The sequence below is a fragment of the Anser cygnoides genome, chromosome 19, assembly GCF_040182565.1.
Source record: "Anser cygnoides isolate HZ-2024a breed goose chromosome 19, Taihu_goose_T2T_genome, whole genome shotgun sequence".
Classification (NCBI taxonomy): domain Eukaryota; kingdom Metazoa; phylum Chordata; class Aves; order Anseriformes; family Anatidae; genus Anser; species Anser cygnoides.
This window is the reverse complement of record NC_089891.1, coordinates 8,505,882-8,529,538: the sequence shown is the minus strand read 5'-3', so window position 1 is coordinate 8,529,538 and position 23,657 is coordinate 8,505,882. Positions and strand designations below refer to the sequence as shown.

At 42.6% G+C, this 23,657-nt stretch overlaps 1 protein-coding gene across 8 annotated transcripts in view; it reads right to left on the bottom strand.

The window, feature by feature from the left end:
* Positions 1 to 23,657, bottom strand: part of RAB11FIP4 (RAB11 family interacting protein 4) — a 179,822-nt gene that overhangs the window by 51,971 nt on the left and 104,194 nt on the right. For 7 of the 8 annotated variants that reach the window (XM_066980099.1, XM_066980100.1, XM_048064246.2 and 4 more), the window contains 11 exons: positions 20,671 to 20,862; positions 19,013 to 19,147; positions 17,495 to 17,530; positions 16,469 to 16,568; positions 16,010 to 16,113; positions 15,321 to 15,461; positions 14,682 to 14,763; positions 14,246 to 14,383; positions 13,583 to 13,741; positions 13,087 to 13,230; positions 1,239 to 11,327 (listed from right to left, as the gene is read on the bottom strand). In XM_066980099.1, the coding sequence (XP_066836200.1) occupies positions 11,211 to 11,327; positions 13,087 to 13,230; positions 13,583 to 13,741; positions 14,246 to 14,383; positions 14,682 to 14,763; positions 15,321 to 15,461; positions 16,010 to 16,113; positions 16,469 to 16,568; positions 17,495 to 17,530; positions 19,013 to 19,147; positions 20,671 to 20,862 (1,348 nt within the window). In that variant the 3' untranslated portion in view covers positions 1,239 to 11,210. The remainder of the gene's footprint in view (positions 1 to 1,238; positions 11,328 to 13,086; positions 13,231 to 13,582; positions 13,742 to 14,245; positions 14,384 to 14,681; positions 14,764 to 15,320; positions 15,462 to 16,009; positions 16,114 to 16,468; positions 16,569 to 17,494; positions 17,531 to 19,012; positions 19,148 to 20,670; positions 20,863 to 23,657) is intronic. The other variant, XM_066980102.1, reaches the window with a different exon arrangement.

Here is a 23,657-nt window from a genome sequence, read left to right as displayed (position 1 = left end):
TATATTCCTATCCCCACAGTAACAGCTGATTTGTTTTCAGTGTGTCTTTCTTGTGAACCCCTGAGCAATTGATCTGGAAGTAGGTCAGTAGTACAGCATGTAAGCCTGAGTTGCTATCCAGATTTTGGAATAAAACTACTCCAATATCTCTTTGGTGGAATAGTCGAACATACACAGTGGGGTGTTTTGTTTCAGCCTGCCGTTATAAATCTGAATATCTAACGCCTTATTGCTGTAAGGAATGTGGAAATGGGGAAGCCTGAGAAGATAACACAGAGGTTGCTCCATGGATTATTCATTCACACCTTATCTTTGTTCTGATTTCCCGAATGTCTGTACCTGCTGGGAGAAAAGCTGCCCAGACACCACACAGAATGATATTGTAAGAGGCATATACCAGGTTTAGAAACTACCGACAGCCAAATCAAAGCAGTTTGCACTCTACGATCACTTAGGAGCACCAAAATGTTTTTTAAAGTAAGACATTTGCCCTCCAAGGCTTTTCAAAATTCCCTTTTTCCCTTCTCCCTTCTCTTTGAGCCCAGAGGGAGGCAGAGAACTCATGAAATTAGACTTTTCAGATTTTAAATAATACATCACAGAGATGGTTCTCCTCTGCCGTACACCATCCATCATCATTCACAAAGGTATAAACCAGTCATGTTTTTAGGTCCCCCTCAGAAGGGCACAACTGACCTTTTTCCAACTGACAAAGGAGCAGCCCAAGTTTGGGAGCAGTGGCTTTTCAGGAAACAAATCCGAAGTCTGCTGGAAACTGCATCCTGTGGCCACGTTAACACAGACCCTGCTGGTGTTACGGGGCTGAGCGATGGTTTCCCCTGACGCGCTGCCAGGCAGGCTACACAGGGCAGCTCGGGGAGACGCTTCATCTGAGTCCCCCCGTTACCCCTCAGAAAGGCCCCAGTTTTCCCAGTAACAGGCACCACAGCACTGCTATAGGCTGAGGGGGCTGTACCTCCACCAGCTGCGCTTTTCCAAGCTAATGGCCCCCTCCTGGCCCCCTCCTATCCACAGCAGCGCCTGCAAGCATGGGCCTGCAACCCCTGAGGTGATGGCGTTACTGCACCGAGCCTTGCCAAACACGGCCCTGACCTAAACAGCTGGTCCCTTGCTGTGACTTTTTATTTTGTTTTTCACTCCAGCAGTTTGAAACATATACCAGAGAACAGGCCAGGGGGTCTGGCGGCTCAAAAAAGAAAAAGTAAAAAAAAAATTACCTCAGCACGTCGGTTGAGGGGGCTGCTGCGCAGGGCGTCGGGGTGGTTTCTCCGACGGGGCTGGGCCCGAGTGGCGGCTTCTCCGGCCGGGCCGGGCCCAAGCAGGTCCCGGGGCTCCCCTTCTGTCCCTGTCACCTCCACACACGGCTCTGGGGACGATGGCCCCGGGCCACTGGCCCCCGACTCAGAGCCACTGGCCCAGAGCCGCTGTCCCTGGCCCCCAGCCTCTGGAGGCATGAGCCAGGAGGCAGCCTCCCCCTGACCGCCACTCGCTCTCCCCCCAGCCCTTGTTGGCCACACGGCTCAGCAACTAATGATATTTAAATCAGATTAAAAAAAGCTGGCCCAAATCCCACAAACAGCTCACAGCTGGAGTTGCCATCAATTGAGAAGAGGAGCCCTGTGGGTGGAGAGATTAACACATCGGCCCTGCAAAGCTTTAGCATTATGTATCTGACAAAGCTCCTGGAAACTTAACAGAGTTGTGGCTGTCTGATAAAGCATGTACTGAGACAAATTCATTCCCTAGTGGTATCTGTGTAACTCGGCCAAAGCTAATGAGTTTGGCATTTGGGCAAGCAAGAGCAGAGCTGTGCAATCTTTTTAAAAAAACTGTAGACAGGGTAGACAGGGAAATCAAATCAGTCACCCACCACAGACAGCTTTTTAATCATGCAGGGAAAGCAAACAATTTATTTACATATGTTTGTACATTACAGCTACATGAGAGGATCCACATTAGCAAAGACAGCTTTATTGTCCCCAGAAAGTATTTCAAGAAAATACAGATTAAAATAGTGTAATGGCACATTGCAACAGTATTGACATCACTTCACTTGTGTTGTAAATTACAGAACAAGATTAAAAATAATTATTTGCCATTTTTGCTGGCTGTTTTTTTTTTTTCTGTAACAACGGAGTGAATGGACTTTGCTCACTTTCTTACCGAGCAGCCTTTGAAGTAAAAAATAAAACCACCCCCTTGCTTCTAAGGCAGCTTTGTGGTCTGTTAAGTGGATGCCAAATTCAGTTTAAAAAATTCTCCTCCATGAGAACAGAACATTGCGTTTTATAGATCAAAACCTTGGGTCTTGGAGTTTTTAGAGGATTTTTTTTTTCTTGTTTTTTCTTGCAACTTAATACATTTTATTATCTCACACCATGTCTGGAGGCTGGTGAGTGAGGCTTATCAGGTATTGATAAAATACAAGATGTGAGAGAGGAAACAATTCAAGCATCTGACCAGATGAGGGGGTCAACACTCAAGAAATGAAAGCACCAGCTCAAGAAGAGGTTGGCGGGAGGGAAGGACACTTCTAGGACCAGGGCCCTGGTTGCCAAAGAGTTACAGGTGGCCCAGTCTCAACTGGCATCTATTTTGCTTCCCAAATGCTGCAGGAGAGTGTTGCGCTACAAGCACCAAGGGAACTTTATTCTGCAACTGCTAAAATGTGAAAAGCAAGACACCCAATTTCTCACATCTGCAAGTGGAGGTTAGAGATAGTTAACCACCTGTGCTAGAAATTCCAGCCCTATTACCTTCATTCTCTTAACACCTTGCACTTTCAGCTGTGCAGATCTAGGAAAAGCTGCCACAGAAGCCTGGAAGGGAACAGAAGTAGTAATCCAAAGCATTTTACCCTAAGAAAGAGGGTCTATAAATTGGCACTGCTATTTCCCTTTTGATTTCAATAGGCAAAGTAAATCACTCACCCACTCCCACAAAAATAATCCCAGAACTGAAATTAAATGGGCAATGTGTTCAAATGAAGTTTTTGTCTGATGTCCATTTCAAGTACAGAAGGAAACAAATTGTCTCTAATGCGAATAAAAACCATAATCATCAGGGCAGGACCTTAACATACAGCTAGACGTTTTATTATTTTGAATTTACTGAAACTAACAAGTGGATAGAATTGGTCTCATAGTGATATCAGAACAATATATCCAGGGAATGCGTGTCACACTGACTTATAAAAGAGATCAGCCACCTGACACAACATTTCTAAAACAAGACAAAGAGCTGCTAATTATGTTAAACCTCATTTGCTAAGTAATTTAGAACATGACCTAGTGCTTCTAAAAAAACCTGTACAAAATGAGTATTTTTTACATCTCAGGCACATGAATACAAATCTGATCTATTTTGTATATACACACATTTACATTACATGAAAACCAGAGATGAAGATCAAATGAAAAAAGTGTATATAAAAAGTACCCCAAACAGCAGATGAAACATGAAAATAAAATGCATTCTCACAACATAGAAGTGAAAGGCACAAGTACTAAAAGGTATAACCATGCAAAAAATGTAAGTACAATCTGTGCAACAAAGCAAAACAAATGGCTCCCACAATTGATTTTACAGTAATTCCCAAAATATCCCAGTATTTAAACATACTGTAAGTGCAACATTTACTGTCCTGTAGCATATTGAAGTGTTCACGACATGAAATTCTCCCCCTTCAAATTGCCTTTCTCCAAAGCCAAAATAATTTAGCTAAGGATAAGGTATTAAATAAAACGGGGCTGATGTTGGGTAGTGTAACAAGAGTAACTGCTCCAACTATCTGGGTGGAAGAGTAACTGCAGCCCTTCTGCACCCATTACTTACTGCGTATTAAACACGTCTGCCAGAGCAATCACCCGCCTACCCTTTGCCAGGGCACAATGGGCTTTGCAGGGCGTTCACCAGGGTGAATTTCACTCTGCTGAGAATGGTGACATGAAAGCTGACAGCTGAAATGTCACAGTTGCACCACTAACAACACCTACGTAAGAAAGAAATACAGACTCTAGGGGTAGATGTCCAAAACATACCAAAGAAGTCCATATTTATTATTTTTTTCATTCAAGTTTAACTTAAAAGTAACCTCTAGCTATGTTTCAATAGGTACTACTCTCAGAGTTGAACAAAATTTCAAGACTTAAGCCAATAAACCAAACAAAAGTCTAAGGAAGGCAATGTAACACTGTGAGCTGGCTCTGCTCTGTCACAAACTACGGTACAGTGACCCGACTTGCAGATGTTTCTGTCTGAAAGGGAATTGGTTGTCTTTAAGTTATGCTTGCTAGGCTAAGCTAGTAAGGTTGTGCCTTGCAAACAGAGTGTACGGTTACAACATGCAATTGGATAGCTATACAGAACTGAGGTAAAGCTTACAGGGACACCCCTGTGCTGCCTTACCTGGATGGACTTCAGTCTTATTCACCCTATATGCTTGCGTATCACGGTAATCACCATTTCGTCATGCAGATGGGACACACCTTGTCTTCAGGATCACAGAGAAGGCATGTAGAGGACCAGCCTGGTATAAAGCCAGGGCTAAAATTCATCTCACTAATTAAAGCTGTACTGAAGCCAAGAATACTCTGTTTGTCCTTCCCAGCTGCTCAAAGTAGCTACCCCAAGGCACATAGATGCTTTGACAGTGAGCACCATGGCTGGGGTCAAGACTAAGAGTGTAAATGTCAACAGAAAATATTCTGGGGAGGAAATCCACAAAGAAACAACTCACTTGCACTTTAGAGCACTTCCCAGTACATTATTCAGCACTGACTACAAGCTGCAGACTCATGGCTTGTTAGAGACATTCGGATTGAGATTCAAAAAAAAGTGAATTGTCAGGATGTTACAGCTAATCTAGAAATTTTAATCAGCAAATCACAAAGTCACAGCCTAATATAAATAAAGCTGAGCCAGAGCTGTGTGAAAAGCATTTGCAGCCTTATCTCTATGCTGTCTTTTTGGACAGGCTAGTCAAAGATATTCTGACACGGCAGCTCATGTAGGTGGGATGCTGTAGAGGACAGCTAATGGTTTCAGCCACGGTGGTTGCACCACATACACTACCACTCATCATCACTGTCAGACAGTGCTAACCAAGGAGCAGCAATGGACATAAGAGTTCAGACGGGAAAATCTTACCAGGATGGACTTAGTCTAAAAAAGCACAAGCTTTTTTTAATCTTGAAAGCAAAATGGAGGTGGGACTTCCCTCTGAGTCTCAGCAGTGGCTGCTCCCTGTCATGCTGGAAGCACAGTGATAGCAACAACATCTTCATTCACCACTCCCCTGCAAGTAAGGGGCAGTCCTGTGTTCCCCAGACAACCTGTCACAGCAAGGGGGTGCAAGCTGCCCAAGAAGCACAGGAATGAATCCCACTCTCAAGAAAGAGATTCGAGCCAGTCTAATGCTTTTCCTAAAACACGAATTCAGCACAAAATTCCCTCCCAGACAGATCACTATTGACGTGCACAAGCCATTGATAAATGAGCTAGTCTGTGCTAAGGGCTCACACATACTCTTAACTCTCAGTAAACCTCAACTTTGTCCCTCAGTGTTCAACCAGCAACTGCTGTATTTTGATGCAGAAGACTGAATGACCACAAGTAAGATCTCAAGTGGAAGTAAAATGTATGATACAGACATCAGTACTAGCTAAGGGCAGCCAAGTGAGGTTCCTTTGTGGGAAAGCAAATAAGGTTTCAAGTTTTGTGGGGGTTTTGTTTGTTTTTTACCCTTTTTATTTTTTCCCCAAGCATAACAAAATTCTTCCCTTCCCTTTTTCCTCTTTCTTTAGCAACTATAGAAAACAAAGAATGAGAGGCAGTAGGTGAGAATTTTCTCTATATCTCTGTTGATCTCTTTAAAAGGAAAATAGCTACTCACAATGAGGGTTTCAGACCTCTTCTAGTCACTATATAATAAAATAACCCTAGTAAATATAATCCACAGCTCAAGTTCCGCCTTGTTGTGTGCTAGACACACAAGCCTTTGGTTAAATTATTGAAATATTTTGTTTGCAGTGCTCAGCTGAACCCACATTCTCTCCTAAAACAGAGAACAACCACAGAAGCCCCAGCAAAGTCTCCCTCTGTGCAGAACAGAATGCTTGCAAGGACTACACAATTCAGACTATGGTACATGTAAAGTTTCATTAAGTAAGAAGAAATTCTCATATGCCACATGCTTCAACAGCAAATTGCCTTGGAATCAGTATTTTGGATTGAAAAATACTGAGAAAACAATCCCAAGGATGGTGTCAAGGAACAAACTGCCAGCAGCTGTTGAACAGTTAATTTCCTTTCAAGTCAGCTGTGGTACATAACAAGTCGTGCTTTCTTGACAATGTTCCTTGAGTAACAAATGACATAAGGATATGAGCATTGCTGCTTACACTAGAACCAATCCAGTAACTGCTCAGTTAGAGTCAGTTTTCACTGAAATCAATATAAGCCAAGCTACTGATTTGGCAAGTGTTTGATCAGCTGCTACTTCCTTCCTTTCTTGGAAAAAATCCCTCACACCACACCATACAGTATTTGTTTTATGAAAACACTCTATGTATATTCACTGCCATCAAAGAAGGAAAAAAAAAGGAGTTATTTGCAAGTTCTAGTCCTTAGACTCATCCCACGTCATTAGCACTATGATGTAGTCTGCTGAACAGTGATGTAGCAGGCCACAATCTATGTTTACATATTAGCTTCCAAACCCTCAATTACTAGCCAGATTAGAGTCTAAATATGGTAGGCTAAGACCCTCTCTGGAGAGTAGAAGGGAGCCTTGCTGCATTCAGAGAGCAAGATGTTTGTTGATACACACATCTCTGAGAATTAATAACGCTGCATTCAATTGCCTACAGAGCTGGCTGAGGAACATCCAAATTTCTCCCAAGACCGTAAAAGGAAAGTTGGCAGCAAAAGTGTATTGATTTTTTTTTTTGAGACTTGCTACAAATCTATGTATTAAAAACTCCTTTAGAAATAGATCAGATGGTTAGTTTGTCACTGTCGCACTTCAAAGCACAAGAAGTTCTCAAACAGCCTGAGTCTTTATTAGAAGTTATTGAAGAAGCTGAAAAATGCTCTTCTAATGTCAATATAGTTTGAATCAGCACCACACTCTGAAACCAGAACTAGGTAGCAGCTGAAGGCTGATACTTGGAGTGAAACAGCCAGTATCAGAAAACCCCAAAATACCACATTTCAGGATTTCAGGAACTTTAAGTGCATGTTTTAAGAGATATTTTTCCACAGTAGCTTGTGTGTGTGATTAGCCTGGTGAAGTGCTGCTTCTAGCCAGAAGCAAGTCACTTTTTTCTCCACTGTACAAAAATACCTGCAGTGGTTTGCAACTAGTTTGACCAGAGTATCACTTAACTTTTCAGGATCTACAGAAGAAAGAACTAAAGAGCAGATTAAAAGATAGTACCTTGGAGTGCATTTACATCCCTGAGGGTTAAATGAGAAGCATGGTTTTAACACAAGAATGTTTACTACGTTTTAGTATTGCTTGAATGAGATGATACCATATTTCTGTTTGAAGTTATCTACCCAGGAAAGCCAAGCCATTGTTCCGCCAAGCACAACGCTGACAGAGGCAGGCTGTGCTTCCCCAGCTCGCCTGTGAGCACAAAGGAAGACGACAGTAAGGATAGGACATTTGTCAGAGATTAGACACTGAAAACAGTGCCTTCCTATATCCCAAACCTCCCTTCTATTCTGCCAGTATGTCTGTCTGACACTTGATCAAAATATGCATTCTCTGGAAAACTGGTATCCAATTACTATTCTCACTGCCCCAGTGACCCACCAAAGATGGTCCCTTATTACCAAGTTATCTTCATGTCAAAAAATGTGATTACTTATTTTCTGCGATAGAAGTGTTCTCCAGGGCTTGGACTGCAAGATAAGTTGGTCTAAAGTCTGTAGTTACTGGGGAGTTAATATTAGACTCAGTTTAAAAAATCAATTGCTAATTATTCTTATTAATTTCATATTCTTATCATTTCTTTAAAATGTATCTGCAAATGAAATGCCTCTCCCACCTCCAACTCATTACTTGTAAAATACAAAAAGTGTCTGGATATGTATTTGAACACTGTGGAAAGCAGTACCATACCAACAGACCCACAGGAGTGGAAAAGCAACTCCTTTACGCAATAAAACAAAGCTACAAACACCACCAACATGGTAGTAAGACAAATCTTTTCAAATTCAAACACTGCAAAGCAAGGAACAGCTTTTAAATTCTTAAGCAGCTGGATGCAGAGCTAAACAAGAAGTCCTAGAAGTCTTTATAAAATTCACTGCTGGGTACCCTTGGTTAGTGTGCCACTTCCAGCGTTTCAGGCAGATTTAGTGACCTTTAGGCACTACTGGTAACCATTCGTTTCTTACGTGTAAGTACCTGCACAGAATCCTGGATATCACTACAATCACATCTTCTTCCATTCAAGTCCACGGACTCTGTAGTTTCAGTGAAGTATGCCAGGTGCTCTGCTTCCCAAGTGCTCGGCATAATTTTCTGTGAACTAGTCCTCAACACTTGCTGATGTTTGACCCTAACAGGAATGGGTTTTAGATGATTAACATTTTGAAGCCAAGTCCAGTTTATGTCAAAATATTTAGGGGAAAAACATTCAGTCACCAGTCTGACCTGCAACTGCTTCACTCATAATTCAATCCGCCGTGTGGGGGCAGGACAGAAGTGTAACTTACCAAGCACGGTTAGCTCCGGTAGCAGGGCTGCTGGCTCACCCAGCCCTGCTTGTCACAGGAGGTTAGCAACAGCCACCTGACAGTTTGAAACAGTTCTCAGCGGCCTACAAAAAGAGCAAAGTCCTTGGCACAACCCACTGACGTCACCATGCAGATGGAGTTGTCGTCACTGAATTGCAGGTGAGGAGTCCTCTTGGCAGGGATCTGTAGGTAGCGTCAGGCTGGTTTAACCATTTCTCTCCTACCCGCTGGGTGGCACATCCAGAAGCAGCAGTAGTGGGAACGGTGCCTACGTGGGGGGTGTCCTTGGCATTCCACCTGTTCCTCCACAAACAGAAGCTGCTGCACTTTAGCACAGAACATTTCATACCATCCCCAGCTGGTAAAGGACTAGTCCTTAAATCCCTTCCTCCAGACTACCCTACAGCCTCAGGAATCCAGCCCTAAGACATTACTGTTTGAACAAGACTAACATTTCTCCCAGTGCAATGAAGTCCTATCGACACCTGCGCATGCTGGGATGTTGCGTCCCATGATTATCCCTCTGGTCCCTTCTGGCTTTCCAGTTACTTTACACCTGCCTAATGCAGATACATAGAAACAGATTTATTTTCTTGCCTTCAACAAAGCCTGAATTCAGTATTTCCCCCCCCTCCCTTTTCATCACTCCAGTAACACATCACTGAAGGCAAGATCACAGAGACTTCAGAAAAATATATGTATATATATTTACATCCATAACTGAATACATATTGTATGTATTCAAATCCCGAAAAATGCATCACATATACACACCAAGATACATCAAGAGAATACTAGGGGCAAGACAGTGCCAACAGCAAGAAATACACAGAAAAGCACAGTCATTGCTACTGTAACATTCTTCTGGGGAGTGTATTCAATAGAGGAAACATCTCTATGCATTGGGAAAAGCCAGATACTTGGGCCTATTTTTCTGTGTCAGTTGGCATCAATCTAAAGGAATTTGAAGTGTGAAATTTTTACTTAAAAATGTGCATGGAATAATTTTTTTTTTAAGCATTTAACTATCAGCCGATTCCATCAGCTTCTTTTATATAAGTTGCAGTAATTATTGGTTAAAAAGGTCCTAGCCCTACAGTACACAGATCCAGCTAAGGAAAACACAGGCACGTGTTGAATTCCATCCCTCTTTAAGGCAGCATTTTAGCACACACTCAACTTTAAAGCTTTTGTTCTGTCCCACTGAATTCTACGAGCAGTCACAGTACGCATTTAAAGTTAAGCACCTGCACAACTGCTCAGTAAATCAGGATGTATTCCCTATTCAGAGCTTCAGATATATACATGTGTACTCAGTCTGGATTGGTAACTTCTGCAAGACCAAACTCTTTTGCTTTTTACTGCCCTATAGGTAAAAGTCACTCCACGGCAGACTTCTCTGCAGCGCTGTGTTAGGACAGAGATGGTCCTCCCTGCAGCTTGCCCACAAAAAGGTCACTCGGTCACTCCACAGAGTGCAGTGTCTGGCAGTGGGAAAGCAACTTATCACCTGATTTCAAGGGCAGCCCCTCCTCCCCAAGAAGTGGGCTATTTCATGCAATTTTTCCTTTTTCTCTCTCTTTTTTTTTTTTTTTTTTTTTTTTTTAAGAATTGGCATATTTCTTCAGTGAAATCTTCAACATTACAGTGTAGGATCCCAGAATTCATATCAATGGCCCATGATAAACCCCTGAAAATAGGGGAATAGATTTGAAGAGCTTCTTAGCCTCAATGCTACAGGGACCCTGGCATAAAACATACACATGCGTGCACATACACTAAAGAGTGGGCTGGCTCAGAGCATCCCAAAGCAGGCTCCAGAGTGATCTCCTATAAAAAGCACTTTGTGCTGACAATGGCAAACAAGTGGATGGTGATTTTACACAGATAGCAACAATTCAGCAATGTCTTCCACTTCTTTCTCATACTTTGTGTCTCTCCTTTTCCCCAAATTTTCTTTTCCCATGTGTGGTTTAAGTAATAAAGCTAAATTGAATAGGAAATTACACAGTCAGCACCAGTCAGGAACTGAACCTGGGTATGTTGATCGGTTTGTGGTACCCAAATTCCTGGAAGAACGAAAGAACAATTCTTGCTCCTAAAGTTAGGGTCACATCCATATGTTTCCATTGTCTTTTTTACCTTTACAACTAGAGGTAGAATCATTTTGTCCAGTATCTAAAACAGCATGATCCAGTTATATTGTTATTACATTAATATACAGTATCTATCTTGTCACAGGTATTGAAAGTGCATGGAAAAAGTCTAACCAAGCCAATTCAACGACAAATAACAGTGTACATCATATAAACACACCCGCGCACCCACACTCACACGTAGTGTATATATATATTTATAGATTTACAGTATCAGTGTTGTTTAGATCCAGTGGCATGTGCAGAGATATCAGGCAGTTGCTGCTTTTCCTTTTTGTGTTCTCTTCAATTCTTTATTTCCAAGATAGATGGGTTGTGATCTAGGATTGCCAAAATGATCTTGTCCATATACTGTCGCAATCTGTAATTTATCTCTTCCTGTTCTTTAAGGGCTTCCATGAGCTGAAACACATTTCAAAGTTACTCCTCCAGCACTGTAACTAGTTTACATAATGGCATGAATTCAGCAAGGCAAGAGACAAGTGCCTGCTCAAGATCACCATTACCTTATCATTACCTTACATGACAGATATTCTACCTCTGCCTCCTTCCTTTATCTCTGTTAGAAAGGATTTGCATATGAAAGACCTTTATTATTTAGGAAAGCGGTAGGCAGTCACCACCAGGTATCTTTTGGCAGGTCATTTGAAACACAAATTCCACATCTAGCACACCAATCCATCCTGTACCCACACCATGGATGAGCAAGAACTCATCTCAATGCAGGAAACTTCATGGTACCCATCTTGCTTTAGATTTCAGTAGATTTGCATGGAAGATTGCTGAGCAGAACATGGATTTCAGTGTTTTGGGCTAGGAACAACAGGAGCTCCCTTTGTATCATATGCATAGTTTTTTTTTTTTCCTAAAAGCCATACAAAACAAAAAAACACCCACTAACCTTAGCTACATATACTCCTACATTAAATACATCTTGTGTTTCACTAGACCTTTGAGCTGTGAAAGGCCCTTTAATATTTCCAAGTTGAAAACAGCTTGCTTTTTCATACACAGCATGTTTAATGTCAAGCTGCCAAAGCTAACCAGAAGTGTCAAAACCGCAGATCCTCCTAAAGCTAATGTGATTCAGGTGTCCATTTGCATTAGCCTGCAAGGAAGTCCCACACTGAACCTGCAGCCTCTCACCTTCACTTTGATTATCCAGGATAACCAGCACAATGGGAAAGCATTATGCTGGTCTGGGAGGTTTACTAAGCCTGGGCCACAGCTGCAAGGCACACTGCTCCTTTAGAGGAGTGCTGGGTATTCTCTGCATGAGCCAGAGCCATGAGACTCAGAAGGAGAAATAAAGATGCCTTGACAATAGCAAAACCCAATTTGCTTTTACTCAATTAGAGTGCAACAATTAAACCCCATTTCTTCACAGTGCAGCAAGAAATTTGAGTATGTAATTCACTTTAAGGGAACCATCCAAGGGCTAAGGCTAACAGGGCCATTCCAGTACAAACTGGGTAAGAAAGTTTCCTCTTACAGAAGAAATGGGAAGTTCTGTCCAGAAAAAGAACAAAGCATAAAAGCAAACAATTCGTTTTAAACTCTTTCGTCCCCAACTTGTCTTTTTCCCTGGGAACTCCTACGTTTGTTGGCCTGATCTCTTGATCTGTCCGGCAGATTAAAGGAAGCTGTACCAGCTTGATGCAGCCCACATGCAAACAGTCTCCTACATCACCTTTGAAAGCATTATCAGATCATCACTTGCACACTGCCTACTTCTGCAAGAATTCAGCTCTATTACAGCACAAATTTAGATCTAAGTGAAAGCTTGTTACTGAAGTAACTTAGAACTAAATTTAGAATGGAAAGTGAAGATTTAATTAACTAGCTACAGCAATGTCTATATGAAGTTAACGCCATAATACCACAGTCCCCTGTAAGATAGAAGATGTTAAAATAAATACATTGTAAAACAGTTCACTGAGATTCTAGTAATTCCAACTTCGAGATGCAGAAATGGAAGAGTTATGTTAAAAGGAGCCCCTAAACCATTGTTCATTCAAATCAATCTTCTAATACTCTTGAACTAACAAAACAATTTTTTCTGTTGCTCTCTTGTCATCTTCAGACAATTTAACCTTGACAGCTAATTAAATTGAAAAAAAATAGATTTTTGGATTTAATACTTAATAAAAAGGTATATTACCTCATCTCTTGATGCAGAATCAATTTCAGCAGCCAATGACTGGGCTTTTGTTTGTGTTGCAAAGAGATTTTTAGCTTCATAAAGACTCAGACTAAGGATCTGTCCATTAAGATCATCATTTTGGTCACGAAGTTTCTGATTCTCCTACGTAAGGAAGAAAAGACATTCCTTTTAAGTTATTCCTACAAGGATTCATAAAAAAAATCACAGCTAGTGTGGATGAGATACAGTAAGGCTGCAAGCTCGCAACTCTCTTACCAGTGGCAAGTTGTCCCCACCTGAACTGCAGGTGTTTCCTAGGTGCACAACTTTTATCTCCTGTACAAATAAATCCTAGACGAATGCCAGGCACATCCTGCACTTAAAGGGGAAGCAGGAGGGGACACAAAAACTTTGAAGCAGCATCCTAGGATGTGCAGCTATAGGCATTTTTCAGAGCAGTCCTGCACAGTTCACTGGGACTCACCCAGGGACTGTGGGGCCCTTCCCTGCTCACCTGCTTCAGCCGTTTTATTTCATGCTCCATTTCCACCTCTCTGGTTTTGGCATTGAATTCACTCACGCTGGATGAAGAACTTCTCCCACGTCCAGGACGCTCACATTCCAGCTTGTAGAGCTGCAAGTGCTCCAGTTCCTTCCGCAAGTCCTCAATGAGCTGCAGACACACAATAAGGCCATGTCTCTCCAGTCTCTGCATAACCAGCCCTCCTTGGCAGCAGCCATCTCTTTGCTGCACCTTTGCACTGTGACAAGAGCACTGTGTAAGCCTGGTCAAGGCCAGACACTCCTAAATACAGCCTCTTGCCTTCTGTGGAAGGGCAAATCACCTACACTGTTTCAGAGCTGGAAGAGGCTCTGATATCCAAGCTTGGCATCTGAGAGGTATAATTCTCCTTGCAAGCTTAGTAAAGCAATCTTATGGCACGCATTCAAGACTTCAAGTTCTCAAAGAGTTGTAAACCCTTCGGGATTGTCATTTATTAAGTATTCTTGCAACATTCATCACCGTATGGGTATCCCTCTCATAGAAATACAATCCAGTAATATATTCACTGGATGTTGTATTTTCAGTGTTCATCCTGTCTGTCTATACTTTTTCGGATGGCTTCCATGCAGATAAAATGCAATTGCCTGATCTTACAACCCTCCTCACACCTACCTCCTGTGTTGCTTCCCTCTCCTTGTTAAATTCCAGTCTGTTCTGCCGCAGCTTATCCATCATTCTCTTGTACAAATCCATCTCATCCTTCAGTCGCAGACTAGTGTCCTCCAACCTGTCTGACATACGTTGCCTCTCCTGGAATATATGGGGGACTTCACAGCTAGCTTGCAAATGCAAGAGCCATCCGCAGTTTTACAACACAAATCTACAGACACATCTATATTACATATAGACAGGTAAACTGGCACGTGTCTCAGGGCGTTTCTGCCACTAAAGGTGACCAATGCTCCAATCCCATTAATATTCCCATTTAGGGAAGGCCAGTTACAAAACCAGAGTGAATCACTATAGGAGTTTGCCTTTGCACAAATCAAGCTGCTGTCAATTTGCACTTGACATCAAGGACTCAATCAGCACTCGAGAGTTTTGTTACCTCATCTAATCTCTCTGTTTGCGATTTCAGTCGTGTGACAGTGCTTTTCAGCTCACCATTTTCGTCTTCCAGTTGCTGAACCCTGTATCAATAATACAAGTCTTACAGCAAATGTCTCTTCAAGAATACAGACATGCAAAACAACATGCTCTAAAAAGCTATTTTGCTTGCACTTGACAGAAAGACCAGTGAAGAAAACCTTTCTAATCCTGGCATTTTTATCATGAGTTATTGGGTTCCTTTTTGTTTGTTTGTTTTTAGGGCCAAAAATGCTATGCTGACATGTGATTTCTTATATTCATCACAACCGATATCTAAAAAGAATCAAGTATAAAGAAACGAATACAGAGACAAATGTCTGGTACAGCTGGCCACAACTCCCTCCTTGAATCCATGCCTAGTAACCAGCTAAGCTGTCTACACGGGCCACGTATATAAAAGCACTAATGTAAACCACCCTCTATGACTGGGCAAAAAGGGTATTAGACATGCAACTGCATGGCTACTCTGTAGAACTATTACCCTGTAACCACTGGTGCGCTGTCTGGGTGTGATCAGCCTACATTTACATACAGAAGAAAGAGGAAGAGGAAAAAAAAAAACGTACTCTGTCCTGGGTGGGACCAAGATGTTTCTTACCTTGTGTTTAGCAGTTCAATTTCTGTGCCTTTCTCTTTTTCATACTTGCTATATGCTTCTCGATGTCTCTTTATCTCTTCTTCCAAGGTCTGTTCTGCTGATGTCTCTTGGTCTTTCAATAATTCTTCCAGCTCATGAACTCTAAGGAAGCCAAGTCTCATTTTCAGTAACAGATTCATACGTATTTAAAAAATTAAAAAATGCATGCAACTTCATTGCCTGCTTCCCTCCTCACTTCTTTATTCCATTCTACTTCACCATCTTCCTCAACATTTAACCTCTCCCAGTAGCTCTCTTGGTATTTAATCTTCCCAACATGCACAGAATTAAGTAGTATCAGTACATCTATTATTCCTTCATTTTCAGTCTCAAGAAGTCTGTCTATTCTCCCCAGCACCAGCCTACTGTTCTTTCTATGCACATTATAAAACCCAATGGTAACCTGCCTTATAACAAAAGAGCTTGTTCTATATGAGTTAGTAACATCTCTCTGCACTAGAAATGTGCCTCTGTTTGCTAAAAATTCAGCAAGGCAGCCCTATTCCACTTCTCACATGAAGCCTTGCTTTGTTCCATCAGTACTGAGGCAGAAAACTCAGTCACATTTTACAGGTAGACATGTTCTTTCCCTCCAGCTTTGTTCTAGCACTGCTGTGACATGATAGAGAACTGGCTCTGTGCTTCATTACCTGTGAACTAGCTGCGTGTTCTCTTGTTTCAGTTTGCTCTTCAGGTCACCATTTGTTAGGCTATCATTCTCCAATTCTGTAACTTTTTTTTCTAGGTATGTTACCTGGAAGGGAGGGTGGAAAAGAAGAACTGAGAGTCTGAATCTCTTCATACACCCCTGCACCTTTTCTAATGGACATTTTGCTATGGTAGCCATTTAAAAGAGGGCACACTTCCCTTCAAGGTGATCAATGCAAACACACAGTAAAGAGGTACCAATACAATGCCCCTAGATCTGTACTTCCATAGCTCCTTCATTTTTGTGAAAAAGAGTTTTAATATTAATGGAATACCTTAGACAATTTGAATGAACTACTTCGTATCACTGGTAACTGTGAGAAACACAGCTTCCTCAATTGATATACGCCTCCAGCAGGATTTGTTTAGGTACATTAATTGCAATGCACACAGCTTCTTACCTTTTCAGTTATATCATTATCACAGGAGTCTATACTGTCTCTGAACAGGTCTTCTGTGCTGCCATTACTGCTGCTGAAGTTGCTATTGTGGAAGAGCTGTCTGAAAAATCAGAAAGATAATTATTTTACTTGAGGAAGGAGGAAAAGGAGTGTAGGTGCTGTCTTATAGCCTGGCTTTGCACATACAACATCCAGTGCTAAAATCTGTGCAATCATTTCAATGACAATTACAACTACTTAAGCACAACTCTTACAAGAGACTGGTAGCTAAATGAAGTCATACTGAGCACAACCAACGACATTAGTTCCAGAGTGTGAGCTCTCTGTTCTTTTTGATAGGACCTGTCACCAGCATTAGCATTGTTTTAAGCCTGCTTAACTTTATTCACACTACATATCAAGTTACATTTGCCTTATTAGAAATCCAAAGGTTACCACTGTGCACTGGTTGGTACAGCTAATCTAGAAATTTTCATACAGTAAGAGCTTCTTTAAAAACAGGAGAAAAAAAAAGAAATCTGAATCTCAGTTCCCAATAGAGAATACTGTCAGAATACAATAATACTGGAGAGCATCTAAAATATTCTTGAAACTTCCAGCCCTACCGAGCCCAGGGCTGGTTTATTCAGCCGAAGGAAGACCACGACTAAGTATGTCCTTTCCAAAGGCATGCTCTTGCTATCCTTTGCATTTCAGCAACAAAAACAACAAAAAGTCCTGTACTATGAGGGTGAAAGAAGCAGTAGCTAGAATGACGGAATAACAATTTAAAGGAAAACAACTGACAGACAACCAAGCAACTATCTGTGTTCTTCTTAGCAGAGCTCTTCCCAGTCCAGGGACCTGCTCCAAGACTAGAAGTAACTTCTACATTCTGTAACACTGCTGCCCAAATATAGGCCTCTTTCCTTGAAAGCTTAGCTTGCTTTACCAAGCTTATTCCTCCTCTCTCCTCCTACTCCCAGTTATGGAATTGTTACAGCTGATTCCACAAGTATTCAGAAAAAAAAAGTTGAAGACACTTACCTTCCAAAAGCTGTGCTTGATATTTTCCTGTTAGGGCTACAAGGATACAGAAGGCATGATACAGGAATTAAACACTTATTTGATCAGTGTTGAATTCAATCTCAGTTTAATCTTCAACTGAATTGCACAATGAAACATAATATTGACTTTCTTAGTGAAAAAAAAAAGGTTCTGTGAATGATGTTCTGAGACAACTCAATCAAAATCTGCAGTTATTAACAATGTGAAGATGAGTGGAGCCACAAGTTACTGTGATCATTAATACGTCAATCTGCAAGTACTGTTATGTTTAGCAGAAATTTGTCAGTGTAAATCAGAGTGAAGCTAACATTAGAAACATCACAAAAGGACATTGAGTTAGTAATGGATGTTTATTTGGGATTCCCAAATTTCAGATGATTTTATAAACAGATAGCTTATCCTTCACCATAATGCTTCCCAGCTCAGCACAGAAACTGAAATGCTCTCAATTTTTAGTTTCCTTTTGCATCTAAAGACTAGTATTATCCAAAGGAGGGACTGGATTCCAGACAAGAGCACTAGAACCAAATCAAAATATCCAGTTGCATCTCTTGACAAAATGCCACGTCTCTGGGCGCAAAGCTCTGTATTAGAGCACCACCCTCTTTCAGCCAGGTATGTACAACCTCACTCAAAAAACTACCAAAGGTCTAGCTAGGCACGGTCTGGGTTTTAGCAGAGTCCTCGCTAGGGCAGGAACACTGTTCCTATCAAGTACGATGCTACTGTGTCATCAAGGGAAGAAGCTCTGAGCACTGTACTCTGAGCCAAGGACTATGTAGACAGGCAGGAGTTACATTCAGTTTCTAGAGGGAGCTAGAAGCTCACCGAATAATCTCCTTCAAAAAACCCAGCTGATTGTTGGAAGTGAGGGATTCCTTCTAAGGGCTCAGCACAGCTTAGAAGTGGTTGGAGTAACAGGGATAGAAATGTAAGGAAAGCTGAAATTACGAAGACCCCCAAAGTCACTTCTGCCCTAGGATTCATCATTTTTTCAAGTTCCCTTTAGGAGGGAAAAAACCCCACAGTACTGAAGCACTTCTGCTGACCAATAGCTTCATGAGAGGTATATGTAAAGTTACACACATTAGCTAAGGATCTGCCAAGATCATTCCTTCCTACCTGTAGAAAAACAAAGCTGATCGTAGATCTGCACTAAGCAGTACTGCAGACCCCACTTCCTGGGAAAAAATCCTGGAAATATCACTCTCACTCTGTCATCAAAGAGCCCATTGGTTGAAATATTTAAGGCATAGACAGCATTAATACACTCAAGACAGAAAAAATACTTATTACTTAATGAGGAACAGCATATTTGTTCATGCTAGATGTCAAGGTCTGACTTTCTTACTAGAAACAGCTGTTGCAAGAGCAACACAATGTGTGTAAGACCGAATGGGACACAGGGAAGCAGAGAGTTTTTCTTCCTCCCCTCCTGCCAATAGATGGTTGTATTTCAAGGCAGCATTGCTAAAAGCAGTGCAATAGGCTGCTTACCTGTTTGCTTTCAAGTTTTTCAGCCTGGCTTCCAAATCGTTGAGCAGATTTATCTTTTTGCAGCACTGTGAGCAGTAAACATCCAGTAACTCGCTGTTATAAACATGCCTCATTTTTCGGGGTGTTTGGCCAGCACTGTTTGCAGGAAAGGAGAGAGATTACTGGCTATAGTAACCAACCCTGAGAAGGTTTTGCCTCTTGGCTGTGTGTCAGAATCACAGACGAGAGAAGTGGGGAACCACCTCTCTCCACGGCCCATCTGTCTTAGAGGTGATGATGAGGAATGCTCGTTTAAGGGCAATTCTACCTGCCTGAGCTGAGGCTTTCCAGAAGACACGTTCTGGGTATCAGTGGAAAGAACCGGTTTGGGCAACTGGAAGAACAGCACAAGATGCACAGAGCCCATGTGATGCATGTAGCAAAGGCAGCTACAGTAGTATGTTCCACCTCAGCAGTGTCCCCCTCTCTCTTCTTGCCTATCTTGCCCATGCGTGGCATGCAACCTGAAGGCTCCCTCATCCAGGAGAAAGGCAGGAAGATGAAAACAGAGTGGCCTGGCAGGGAGAAATCACGTGAAACCCCGCAGATGGTAGGGCAGAGGGAACCCTGGAATGAGGAGGTAGGGAGAGGTGGACATCGGTCTAAAGAGGAGATATCAGTAGTTCTTTGCATGATAAAGGGAAAATAAACTGAAATAAAAAAAGACCAATCATGGCATGAAATGCACAGAGCCCCAGGAATGGAAAGAACTGCATAAGCTTGAGGAAATGAGGGATGAAGAACACAAGCCATTATCATGAAAGGGCAGCACAGAGGGATGCTGGCTCTGCATGCATTGTGATGGCAGCGGTGAGGCTGGATCATGGAGGTCCGTGAAACATGGGGTGGCACGCCAGGGTTGCATGTGGAACAGTGGGATGCAGTCAGCTTGTCAGCAATCAAGCACAAGACCTTCATGCACTAGTGATTTGAGTAGACAAATCCTAGTCTTCAACATGCTTGGCTCTTCCCCAACCCTGCTCACCCACTCCCTTGCTTGGAGAAGGATTTTAAATCAGCAACTGACTCGGTCATAGGACATAAAAGCTACCGAGAGTGTGGTTGCATCCAGGAACTGGTGGACTGTGGCGGCATTTCCAGCTCCTAACAGACAGCAACTGCTTGCTTATGTTCTCAAAGACATTCTAAGTCAATGTAGATGCTTGTTTCACACCAGCCCGTCTGTATACAGAACTTCATCTTACAGGATAATATTAAGGATTTGCAGTATTAATGAGGAACAGCTCTTGCAGATCTTCTCTCCATTGCACCAAGGCTAGTGCATAGCACTAGGTGCATAGCACTAAGCTGGTATCTGACTTACAGCAGGTAACTTCCAATACTACCCCCAACTGTGATACCTGCTGCTTGCAATCGAAAGAAAACTCTACAAGCAGAGCAGCACAGTTATTTCAGCAGAACCCAACAGTAGCTACCAGAAGCAATGTATTTGCTATAACTCTGATTATCAAGTGTAGTCTGTCAATTGGAGGGCAGAAAATGAACGGATTGTATTTTTCTTTAAAGGCAAGTCTGTTACCACTGGAAATCCTGGTATGGTCACCCAGGCTCAGAGAAGAACAAAAAAAATGAAAAAAAATTAATGAATAAGGAGCAACCTGGAAGATACAGATGAGCCAAGGTCAGAGTAGGCGTTGGTTCTGGTCTCATCATCAGGGCATGGGCTACTGGGAGTAAAATCCACATCATCTCCTTCCCCATAGTCTTCAAACTGTTCTTCATTACTGATCAGAGAGGCGGTGGAGTAAGTGGAGAGGTCAGATGCTGCAGAAGGGTTGTGAGGACTTGACCTGAAACAAGAGGTCAAAACGTCTGGAAGGCTGACTTTGATAGCATCTAACCTCACATGGAGTCTTCCACCTTTTCGGTTTGTCCCCTCATTTGAAGTTGTAGCCCACTAAAAAACTGAAGTGACAAACGTACCTGATGTGCATTTGTCGTGGTGCCTTGAAAGACAAAAGCAAGAGAACCTACAAACAAGCTACCTGTGAGACGGGTTTGCATCGACACCAGCCACTGCAGCTTAAATAATACAGCTTGGCAACCCTCAGCCACCATTTCCACAAGACTGCTGCTTATGGGACTTCAGCTGATGCAGGAACTGTGCAGACGTCTCCGAAACGCATGGGGCAGTGAAAGGGATGTGTACAAGACTGAGGCAGCCGCTGCATTCCACAACCAGTTCCCAGTAATCTCCACAAACCCTCTCCCCCACCCCATGAGCTTCAGCCACTCTCTTTTGTGTGGCCAGAAACAGCTTCAGCTCACCACGTGCCAGACGAGCTGGGAATGAGAGTCACGAAAACCAGAGATGTGACCTAATCGAGGCTGGATCCCAGCCCTTCTTTCCGTCATGACAAAACGTATCTTTCAGAGGAGATACGGACCCCAAGAATCGGCTGCTTTGTTACCACAGAATTACCCAAGATAGTGCCAAACAGGTAGAGAACAGCAGGACCCCACGACCTGAGAGCTGAGAGCAGCCATGCAGGTACACAAACCTGTGCGAGGATCAGCAGAGCCAGGCAGCCCAAAGCAGCTGGCAGAGCACTGTCGAGCACACCACAACTAACACACCACGACCAACACGACGCCTGCTGCAGGGATGGTAGCTCCCAGCTGAGGCTGACCTCCAGCAGCTCACCCATATCATCTCCTTGGTGTCTTTTCTGAACCTGCCTTGAGCCTCCTAACCATGCCCTGCACTTTCTGAGAACAGGGAGATTCCTCTTCCTGTAATACCGTGCTGGGGAGCTGTAAACATGAGACACAACCATGTTGCTTTGGTGGTTGACACAAACATTATTTGTGTATCTCCTCCCTTCAAAAGAAATTAGTAGAAGAGGAAGCCAGCCAGCATTACACATGTATACTCTTCTGTTGCTTCTGTTTTGAGGAGATCCATTACAACCTGCACTTCATTTATCTAACTTACGCTAACAGAAATTACAGCAAGTCAAGCCTGGCACATTATCAAAGGATGAAGATCATGAAAGATAGGAATGCTCGTCTAGAAATAGAACAAACTTTCATCTAACAAGGCTCCTTGGCTAGGAGACGGCTTAGTGAGAAGCTTGACATATCACACTCTCATCTATTCATAAAGAGCTGCTGTGCCACAGGCGTACTATGCATTGATGAAGATTTTGGGCAACTACAATCTGCGTAATTACAACTGCCGTGTTTTCATCTCAGTGTTGTTACACTAAATCAGTTTAGGAAGAAGCTCCTCATAACACTTCCACCAAGGTTGGAAGCTGATGTCGAGGCCTCAGTTGGGATGACAACATATAACTGTCAATAAAATCCACACTCCTGCACAGACAGGCCTTGAACAGCACCACTTGCTAACAGACTGCTGTTTGGCAGCCTGTTAACCCTAACACTTGGCTAAGTCTTACAGTCATCCTTTCTTATTTCTCTTATGGCAGCTACGCTACAATCAGTCACCACTGCTGGACTTGGCAGTGTTGCTTAGAACTTTTCATTGGTAAGCTTTGCCAACCTCTAAGCTGCTTGGGCTGAAACAGGCCATGGCCAGGATGGATCCTGAACTCATAATCAGCCTCAGACTGGAAACTTCCTAGGAGTTGCTCAGTCATTTTAAGGGAGTTGCTAAAAGAAGCTGGTTTTCCCATTCTAACAGTTTCTAAAGGAAGCTTTCAGAGTGTGTGTGTTTTTCTAAAGCTACTTTCTGTTCTTCAGAGCAGGACTTTGCCAAGTGCTGACACACAGCTGACGCACAACCCACCTGCTTCTGCAACAAGCAGGTATCTGGGTTCAGCCAAGGCAGAAACCTCTCTTGTTACTTTTAGTACAAGAGCATGAAGCTTTCCAAATTTACCGAAGCTGAGTAGGCCTTGAAGGATAAAGCAAGATTTTTTAGTAGTAGCATTGTAGCTTTTAGTAGTTCCCAGCCTACCCAGATGGAGTTGTACAGGATGCACAAAGTTCCATCCCATTCTCATTCACAATTAGGAATTCCCCCCCGAATTACGCACTTTGGAGGAAAGATATTCATTTCAAAAGCAATATGGGTAAAAGTCAGCCACTGCAAGGGTGGGTGCTTAGAGAGAACTGGGAATGGCAAAGTAAGGAGAAAAGTTTGATAAAGTGCTCATGAAGAACTGGAGTTAGCTTGACAAAGTCTCTGGAGTTGCTAGGGCAAGTGGGAGAAGGCCAGATCTCATCTAGCTGAGAAACTCAGGAGAGCAGGAATGAGGCTGAATGGAGAGCACCCGATCAGGCCCAGGAGAGAGGACAACTGCCTGAGCAAGGAAAGAAACTCAAGAGGCACAAACCAAGAGGACAAGCCAAAAATAAGGAAGAAAGGGCAGAGGCTTATAAAGCAAGCCCAGGTGAGCTCTGTCCTGTGCTACTACATTAACTCAGTGGAAAGCAGGATTAGATCAGTTTGGGTCCCTTCCCTTGCAAGTCAGCGTTTAACAGCATCCCTGGGTACACACCTGTAAAGAGTCAAGTTAGGATTACTGAGACACTCTTGTGTTAGCAGCAAACTATGGTTACACACACACATGGCAGGACACCCTGTGTTAAACACCAGTTACTGTTGAACACTAACGAT